The sequence below is a fragment of the Physcomitrium patens genome, chromosome 10, assembly GCF_059467195.1.
Source record: "Physcomitrium patens ecotype Gransden chromosome 10, ASM5946719v1, whole genome shotgun sequence".
Classification (NCBI taxonomy): domain Eukaryota; kingdom Viridiplantae; phylum Streptophyta; class Bryopsida; order Funariales; family Funariaceae; genus Physcomitrium; species Physcomitrium patens.
The window spans coordinates 5,024,319-5,033,354 of NC_143419.1; the positions used below are offsets into that span (position 1 = coordinate 5,024,319).

Here is a 9,036-nt window from a genome sequence, read left to right on the forward strand (position 1 = left end):
GCCACCAACAAACAAACAAGCAAGGGAGGGAGGGAGGGAGGGAATGAAGGGAAGGGAAGGGGAAAGAGTCCACCACAGGAGTATGACTCGGCAGGCTCCTCCTGCTCTGCACAGACACAACACTACACTACCCAACCCAACCTACCCCGCCTCTTCCAAATAGCACCAAAACTGGGGCCTGCGCTAGCATAGGGGAGTTGGGGGGGGGGGGGGCATTGGAAAGCACGCCAGGCGGAAACACGAGAGAGACAAAAGTAACCTGCCACCGCGCAGCTGACGAGGATCGGACCTCTGCGTTGACACCCCCAAACCCCTTGCCACGTCGATACGCCTGGCTGCCACGTGGAGAACATTGGCCCAGCTACTCTCCCGTCAGCAGCAAGAGAGTCTCGTTCCCACCGTTCTGGTCGTTCTCGATGTTTTCCTAGATGCTGTTGGATTACATGAGCAACGGGTGTAGATATGGCTTTTCGGGAAGAGGGCAGAGGTCGGCGGGGCGGGACGTGACGTCGTTGAGGGGGAGGAGGCCATCGGGCTTTCGGTTCAATTCCGTTCAATTCCATTAATTGTTGATTCGTAACGTGGATTCTGGATGCGTTGCTGGTCGCTGGTTGAGTGGTTCTATGTAGATCTGGGTGATTATGGTGGGTAGGTTTTTTTGGGTTCTCGAATTGTGGTGTTCGAGGTGGTTCATGAAATTCGAGGCGATAGTTTGGTTTTGATTGTGGGATTGGAGTATTGGAGGATTGGAGCTCGTCAGTTAGAAACATGGGGAATGCGAGCAGCACTGAGGACACGAGTGAGGCGTTTGTAATCGCGTCCAAGTAAGATTCAAAAAAAGAAAAGGGTTTATTTTTATTTTTATTATTATTATTTTTTATTTTAGCGTTTTTTTGTGCTTTTATCAATTTTTTTGCGAGGCCGTGGAATTGAGGTGATTTGAGGTCTAGGATCAATGTTCATGGGACCACTGGGCTGAATTTGTGTGGCAGGAAGTTCAGTGAATCGGAGTTGCGAGACCTGAAGAAGCTGTTTGTTTCTCTGGCTTATCAGTCCAAAAGCGGTGGCAAATACGTAATAGCTTCCGTTTTTCAGGTGCGGGTATTGTTTATGATTTTAGGACATTTTTTCAGAGAAGTCATTTAGCTGCTTGGAACGGGTTTTTGTTGCATTGAAATTTCCTTAAAGTAATGGGGGGATGCTGAGTTGCTTGTTGTTCTTATGCTCGGTTTATCAACCATGGAATGGGTGGAGCTCAGCGGAAGGATGTTGGCAATTCATTAGGTTATGTTTATTGTTTGGTATGCCAGGTCCTCACATCGTGCATGTACGTGCGTACTGATAACTTTCTTCAAAATCACTCAGGCATATTTTGGCATCCATGGTTCGTTGGGAGGGCGGTTATTTAATCTTATTACTCAGGAGCGGGAAAACATGTGTCTCTACTATGAAGACCTGGTTATTGCAAAGGTATGGAGCAAACTCTCAGTCTGAAGTCATCAGTCCGGTACTGCGAAATTTAAACTAATGTGTATGTAACTGAAATTTCATTCTTTTTGACGATCGTGGTGAACATCTCAGCCGAATATCTTAGATTGTGCAGCGTGAGGTTTCCGTCTTAAACTTTCACGACACGAAGAATGCTTTAGAACTCTGTGGAATAACGAGATTTAGAGATTCCTTGGTATTGAAAGAGTTGTGCTTCGTTTAAATTCTAAATGGCTTTCACGGATTTGCCACTAACATGGTTTCAGCACTGCTTGTAGGGGTTGTACGAGAAAGGTGCACCGGATGAAGTTGAAAACTTCATGTACCAACTAGTGGATTTAAGTGGAGATGGACATACTCAAAGGTCAATTCCCAATCTGGCTCTTCTGTTGATCTCACTGTTAAATTCTGAATGGTGTTAAGTTCGCTTTTTGGCAATCTTGAGTTCTGTGAAAAGAAAAAGAAGAAGAAAAACACAATGTGACGGGTTACGATTACAATAAAATCGCCCAGTGATTTCACCGTGCACTATTTGCATGTCCAAAATCTTCACTAGGAGAACGACGTCTTATATTCCCGTTCGTCTACTTGAAAGTTTTGATTGTTGTGCAGGGCAGAGGTGGAAGGGGTCATTTTATCTATATTGCAGACAGTGTTAGGTCCCAGTAATGCAGTGACGGGTGCAGGCTTATCAGAGGGCAGTCTGCAGTCTTTCCTTCAGGCAGCAAGCTTTACAGAAGATGTGGAGGGTGAGGCTGCACCCTGCATGTCTCTTGAGGACTTTCGCAAGTGGTGTGCATCTGTTCCATCCATCAAGAAATTCTTGACGTCACTCCTCAAAGGACCTGCCCCAGGTTTGTGCTGTGCATATCTATTTGCCATCTGGTATCCTTATTTCTTAACTGATCACTGATGCAGTTTTTATAGGTTTTTTTTTTTGCGTTCAAATGCTTGAATGTATTGGACACATGCCTACTATACTTTTTTTTGCATCAGGATTGCCGGGGCGACTCGTTCCAGAGCTTTTAATGCCAGACAAGATGGGCCAGCTACAACCAGTGATGAGGAAGGAGTATGCTTGGCATCTTGCGGGAGTTATGCAATCACAAGAAGCCGTTCAGTGGGTTCTTGTTTATCACAGTTCCGCTCATGGCCTCAGCTTCAATACATTTTTAGGCAAGCTTGCGTAAGTTTTTCTCAGTATACTCTTTAGGTTGTTATGTTCTGCGGTATGTTAATGCACATATTGTAAGATTCTGCAAGGGACTGTCATCTCCACTGCTCCTCAGTCCTCACGAGTCCTTTAGTTGAGAAGTATTCTGGAAGCTGTGATTACAAGCTACTGCTCCATGTCTTTTAACAGCTAATGGGTGACAATGACAAAATTTGCAACACAGCTCTAACAGAATGCTCAGCAATTTGACAGGATCGTGCAAGGGCCATCAGTGCTGGTAGTGAAAGACAAGCAGGGTTGTGTGTATGGAGGTTACGCTTCTCAGCCTTGGGAAAAGCATAGCGACTTCTACGGAGACATGAAGTCTTTCCTCTTTACTCTCCACCCAAAGGCTGCTATATACCGACCAACTGGGAAGAATACGAACTTGCAATGGGTGAGGATGCCATCCGACTTCGTTTGTTTGTTTATTTTTTTGTTATTTTGTTTTTTCTTGTCTTTTTATATATTATTATTATTATTATTATTATTTTATTCCAAGAGGTTTTGCTCTTATCTTTAAATTTCAGCATTTGTCAGAGATCTGTAATTATTCGAATTTTGTTGTGGCTCAGTGTGCAGCAAATTTTTCATCGGAGAGCATTCCAAACGGTGTCGGGTTTGGTGGCCAAGTCCACCACTTTGGTCTCTTCATAAACGCGGCTTTTGAAGGAGGTCATACCAGGCATTCAGTAACATATAACAACCCACCTTTATCGTCCCAGTCGAACATTCTGCCTGACGTTGTTGAATGCTGGGCAGTGGTTGTCAAAACAGACGACAATACTTCCAACGGAGCTTCTGGTCTGCAGGGCACTGTTCTGGAGCGATTCAAGGAAGATCGACAAATGCTTAACATGGTGGGAATTGCAGGAGCAAGTATGGATTGACATTTTCTGAGCTTTATAAATACTTGCTCATATCATTTGTGTATTAAATTGTTTTCTTTTGGTTGAGGATGAAGAAGGTGCAAATTTACCTCTTTTTGGTAGTGATGTGCCACGCAACGAAATGTACTATGGACTGCAAAATCAATGCTTATTACCAAATTGTGATACATTATATACATATTATGTTTCAGCGGTCACCTCTTATATCCGGACTATATTCCAAGTACAGCATGACATAGCAGTGATGCAATGGTTGGAAATATGAAGACAAGTCAAAAAACATTAAAACTCAGTGAATTGGAAAAGTAAGCGGTCTGGAATTTTTTAGAGATCCTCCATATTCACAATATCACTAAAATGATACTGGGTTGTACATAGATGATTCAGAATGAAAGATATAGCCTCCACATGTGTATGAACATGATTTAAAAATTGGCGACTACCTTGTAAATACTCGAAGGCCTCATAGAAAAAAATTCTTGCCCTCTGGAATGTACTCAAAGCAGATTCAGTTTATTGGGGCGGGAATAGCTCGCAACGATGCTAGAGAGTGAGGAATAAGATCCCAAGACCAGGCAAATGAACCCAACAAGAATCACCATAGCACACAAAATCACCTGTGACATGAATGAACCGTCGTCAACATATTTGGTAAAGAAAATAACATCTACTTCCTGTTTGGCAATCAGACACATTAAGGCAATTTGGTTGTACTTCGATAGATTCAAACATTGGGCTATGAGGCTATTAATTTTTAAGAGGAAAAACAGATGTTTTGAGAGATCGTAATTAAACTTGATTCATTTCAGACTCTCTTGTTGAGGAACTTACTTGGTACGCTGGCAGTTTTTTGCCGAAGATGGCAAGATAGCATGCACAAGGCAAAATCAATGACTGCAATCCCAAACCAAATAATGCGTCAGTTTGCAAGATACCATAGTTGGAACATGAAACGTAATACCAACAACGATCACGACCTAGAGGATTGAGATAATTTTTGTTCATGAGTTAAGCTCCTAACTTTTAGTCTTCCTTTGCTCTGTTTTGCTCACTCCAAACTCAAAGCACGAGCGTCAGCATCAGAATACATTACTCACCACATTCATACTTAGGAAGGAGCCTATAAAAGCCATCACAAAACCTGTGATCCAAATTTATGAGAGCAAAGGTCAGAACCATGAATTTATATTATCAAAGCAACAAAACATGCAGGGAAATTATTGACGCTTGGTAGAAAAAAGTAAATTTTCTTGTGTGTTGAGGGGGTATTCAAATGTTAGAAAAGTGATAAAACTCTACAGGTGCACTTAATGTGATTAGTAAAGAGCACGCTGTAAGCAACCCTAGATTGGCTGCTCTATTAGAATACAGAAAAACCAAGTGATACCGATTTGAAAAGACTTCTCTGAGACATGTCCAGAAAACGAATTTTCCAACAAAATGATAGATGGTTTTCCACACTCCATTAAAAAAAAAAAAAAAAAAAAAAAAAACTCCTGATGGGAAGAATCTCACCAAAAAACGGCACCAAAAGCGCAACACCTATGGTGGAAATCACAAGTGCTGTGCGTATAAGGATTGACGAGGACCGATGCTTCATAGAGTCAGGGTTATGTGGTAGTAGTTCCTCCAAGCTTAGTGCCACTGGTGTCATCGATAATGCAAATTTTGTGAACGGATTCACCACCTGTATAGCAATAACCAAAACGATATACACTTAAACCCATAATTAAAGATAAGCTTCATTTCATATCCACGAAAATAAGAAAACCAAATATAACTTCATAATTGAACCATTTATAACCTAGAAAACTTCTGATTTTATTCACAAATTCATTTTATGACCCTCATCAACTATGAATCCTTGAATATTTTCAGACCCAGAGACTGCACCAAAGAACGATATTCGCTTTATGGCATCGTGGAAATGGACCTAAAGAAGTATGAGCATGAACATTATGAAGAAAAGGCGACGAAACGCTGGAGAACTGGGCTCACCGTGGTCCAAACTGCGATATTCGAAGCCAGAAACTGTTTGGGTAAATTAAGAGTTATCTGAGATGCGGTATCTTCTCCAAACATTGTGAACCCCATGACTGCCATTCCAGAATAGAGAAGCGTGCATAGTATGAAACTGCGAATCAAAGCACATGCAACAAATGAGATCAGAGAAGAAAGACGTCTCTCCTTCGACATATTCATAAAACGGCATAAACAGCTACCAATATATAAATCATGGTTGATATTGAGAGCGCACCTTATACCTAGTACTTTGTTGTAGGCATTCCGATTCCGCAATGAGGAATAGATGTTGGGAAAGACGGCATGTCCGGAATAACAAAAGCCATAGAGACCAATAGATACAGGAAGACTGGACAACTTGAAAAGTGGTCCAGTTTCATGAAAGCCCACGCCATCCACCGCTCCCACCCAGAAAACGGAAATTCCTACTACAAATGATGCTACCACGCCTCCAGCTGTACTCAGCGAAAAAACAGCAGGATTCCTTGTGATGATGGAGGAACCTTTTGACTTCCAATTGCAAAAAACATTACAACATATTCAAACATACTCGTTCTGTAAAAATCCAGACAGACAAGCGAGTAGGGAATCTCTCTATTGATTACATGAAGTTTCTCTATCCACTTTTGCCTCCATTCTTATCAAGCTGAACTTTGGTGAGTATTATTATTCTATTTAAATGAAATTTGATCTCAAAATCCTTTGAACAGTTCCAATCAAAGTATAAACAAATTCCAAGCAGACGAAGTGTGCCAAACCTGAAACGTATGCCAAGTAACTCAGATCCCGTAACCATACTGTAGGTAGCACGAATATTGCTGTCAGAAGAGAAAACATGGATTTTCCTTCAAGATGAAGACCCGCAATGGAGAGATGTGCCCCCGGAAAGAGTGATGACAGGTTGTCTCCTTCCAAAATTAAAAACTCCACACAGCATGCCTGAGAAGAACCAATTCAATCATTATGAAATAACCAATCATTATGAAATAAGACTGAAAAATCTTTTGTGAAGATCTAATGCGAAACAATACACTGAACATCACAGTGAAGTATTTAGATATTTAAGATTTCAAAAGAGCATGTCCATTACTCAACCGACGAGAAGAATACGACAATTACAACAAACAACATGGACATGGCGTACTAAAATGCTCAAGTCCAGGTTTCGAAGAGCCAAATGCATTTGAGTGACATAAAGCTTTAGGAATCCAAAAGTTCATGCATTGGAAAAATATATGCTTACGTAGAGCTCAGTATAAAGAATGATCTGCACATGACCACAGAAGAAAGTACTTCATCAGACGAGCGAGAAAAAATAAATGGTATTGAATTTCTTTAAAAAAGATTTTGAAAAAACTATTGGTATTGTAAAATAGCCTCAATAGCAAACATGCATCACTTTCTTTCTGCGATTATGACGTCCTTTGAAATAAGTAAGTACTGACAGGCTATGAAATTAATGGCCAACTGGTACAATCGCCTGATCTACAGGAAAACAAGATGCATCAAAGCTGACATTTTGGCATATCGCGGGGACAATGTTCAAAGAATTTCGGCGACACAACAGGTAGTCTGGTTCTTAAGACTTACAGATATTATGATACGTCCAGTGTACCCAAACGCTGCTTGTCCAATATCTGGGTACGTGGCTAGGCCAGGTCCACTTTCCAAGCATCGCCGCAGGAGAATTCCAGTGAAGAAACATATAATTGATAATAAAATCAGGTATAACATACCAATCCAGCCCGCTTCCTTCAAAGCAAAAGGAGTCGTCAAAATCCCCACGCCAGCCAGCACGTTCATTCCTGCACTAGTACAAGTCTACAACTTAAACGTTTAAAGTGCAGAAAGGAGGCACTGGACAGAATACACTCTATATACAACAATGATTGAGCCATGCATTTGCACAGATTGTGAAATCAATGTATAGTTCATTCAAATCCATTCCCTTGGTGGAGAGGACAATTTTCATAGTTGCTTGTCATGTCAAACCAAAGTCACCATAATGTTTCAGTACCCGTCATAGACTAATCGACATTCACTTTATTGTACTAGACTTTATGCGAATGCTACCTCCAACCACATCTCCAACCACAGCTCATGGTTGACACAATAAATACAGTTATGAACACTGCCATCAAAGAATGACATCTAAACTTTCAATGAAGGAAGGGTGAATTAAGGTTGAAACGCTGAGGTAGAGATTAACACAAGAAAGTTTAGAACCAATTCACTATATCGTAGGTGACTGTGAAAGGTATCAAAATATGTGAAAATTTACATTATCCTACCATTGAAAAGCCCTTGCAACAAACTGCTTCCCTGGGGTTTGATTCCGTGATATTCGGAAAGTTCGTAGACAGATTCCGTCTTCACGCTTTGATTCTCCAGCCTCCAGGCAAGGTCGGAGTAGGGCAGCCCATGTTCGTCCTGTCTGTCCTTGTCCTGCAGAAACGGAATCCCCAAAGGCTGTGTACCAGTGGTCGAACGATCTGATGGCAGTCTTTGGTACGACGAGCCCAAGAAGGAGGAACTAAAACGACGGTGTAGACTTGGACTGAACAAGCTGATCCTCGGGGATTGCAAGCTGCTGTACATATCCATGGATTGTCTGCAAGAACCAAACACAATGACCGCATAACATTATGGTTCACTAATCGGACGAGCCGGGGCCTAACAAATGCACAGCCTGCAGCACAACCCCAACTTCTCCGCGATCTCGTGACCGTCAAATACTCGCCAGACAAAACTGCCGTGCCTCGCATCACATTCTTAAGGATTGGGACGGGGCAGGGCAAATGAGAACTAACCAGACCCAAAAGAATCAAAAACCATGCACAAACAGTATGACAAACTGAAAGAAAATTCAACACAAGCAGGATAACAGAAAGGGCACAGCAACGTACAACGCCACCACTTGGTCAATCACAAGAATGAAACGCAAATCAAAGGCATGCCAATCTCCTTCCTCAAATTCTCAACGCAATACCAAAATTGCTCTCATACACAACCCTCAAAGTTCCAAATAATTCGTCTACCACGCCAAGAAACCAGTCAACCGACGCTGAACAGTCCATCCACAACGAATTTTTCTTAAAAGAAAACTTTAGTTTCACGATTACTTGTAACTCTGCGGCCACGCGCCGACAGAGCCAACAACGGTGCTCGCATCATTGGTGCCATTGGGATCCTCTTCGTCGTCGTCGTCGTCCTCCTCCGATCCCGATCCCGATCCAGAGAGTTCTTCCTCGGCCTCCTCGCCATCGTCCCAGTACCGCGCTTGTGACCGCATTCTGTCCCCCTTTTGTCAATTTCCCTCCCCGCACAGAGCGAAGCCCTGGGAACTCCCCGAAACTCCCCGGCCCCGAAACAATCCGCGCACTGAAGCTCGGAAAATCTCTCTCGCAACAGCGCAAATGAGGA

At 42.3% G+C, this 9,036-nt stretch overlaps 2 protein-coding genes across 3 annotated transcripts; one reads left to right on the forward strand and one right to left on the reverse strand.

Annotated features, from left to right (window-relative positions):
* The first annotated feature begins 483 nt into the window (after positions 1-483).
* On the forward strand, positions 484-3,769 carry LOC112287769 (uncharacterized). 2 transcript variants are annotated; one of them, XM_024531143.3, is made up of 8 exons: positions 484-824; positions 993-1,095; positions 1,366-1,470; positions 1,767-1,852; positions 2,101-2,342; positions 2,485-2,674; positions 2,915-3,098; positions 3,277-3,769. In XM_024531143.3, the coding sequence occupies exons 1-8, from the start codon at positions 769-771 to the stop codon at positions 3,589-3,591; spliced, it is 1,281 nt and encodes a 426-aa protein (XP_024386911.1). In that variant the 5' UTR covers positions 484-768; the 3' UTR covers positions 3,592-3,769. The 2 variants fall into 2 exon arrangements, with proteins under 2 accessions (XP_024386911.1, XP_090109655.1); XM_090253529.1 differs by lacking the exon at positions 484-824 and having other exon boundaries at positions 1,311-1,470.
* A 119-nt stretch (positions 3,770-3,888) lies between these two features.
* On the reverse strand, positions 3,889-9,036 carry LOC112287768 (amino acid transporter AVT1B). The gene is made up of 11 exons (XM_024531142.3): positions 8,736-9,036; positions 7,905-8,224; positions 7,204-7,418; positions 6,857-6,880; positions 6,372-6,552; positions 5,849-6,068; positions 5,590-5,725; positions 5,107-5,278; positions 4,689-4,732; positions 4,423-4,485; positions 3,889-4,208 (listed from the first exon to the last, which is right to left on the reverse strand). The coding sequence occupies exons 1-11, from the start codon at positions 8,903-8,905 to the stop codon at positions 4,089-4,091; spliced, it is 1,665 nt and encodes a 554-aa protein (XP_024386910.1). The 5' UTR covers positions 8,906-9,036; the 3' UTR covers positions 3,889-4,088.

What these genes read in the sequence shown, in the direction of transcription:
- LOC112287769 (XM_024531143.3), top strand. Translation starts at nt 769, where the DNA reads ATGGGGAATGCGAGCAGCACTGAGGACACGAGTGAGGCGTTTGTAATC. An exon ending in TAATAGCTTCCGTTTTTCAG is followed by an intron (nt 1,096 to 1,365) that starts GTGCGGGTATTG and finishes AAAATCACTCAG; the next exon opens with GCATATTTTGGCATCCATGG. An exon ending in GGAGATGGACATACTCAAAG is followed by an intron (nt 1,853 to 2,100) that starts GTCAATTCCCAA and finishes ATTGTTGTGCAG; the next exon opens with GGCAGAGGTGGAAGGGGTCA.
- LOC112287768 (XM_024531142.3), bottom strand. Translation starts at nt 8,905, where the DNA reads ATGCGGTCACAAGCGCGGTACTGGGACGATGGCGAGGAGGCCGAGGAA. An exon ending in ATATCGCAGTTTGGACCACG is followed by an intron (nt 5,279 to 5,589) that starts GTGAGCCCAGTT and finishes ATTGCTATACAG; the next exon opens with GTGGTGAATCCGTTCACAAA. An exon ending in AAAAACTGCCAGCGTACCAA is followed by an intron (nt 4,209 to 4,422) that starts GTAAGTTCCTCA and finishes TTCATGTCACAG; the next exon opens with GTGATTTTGTGTGCTATGGT.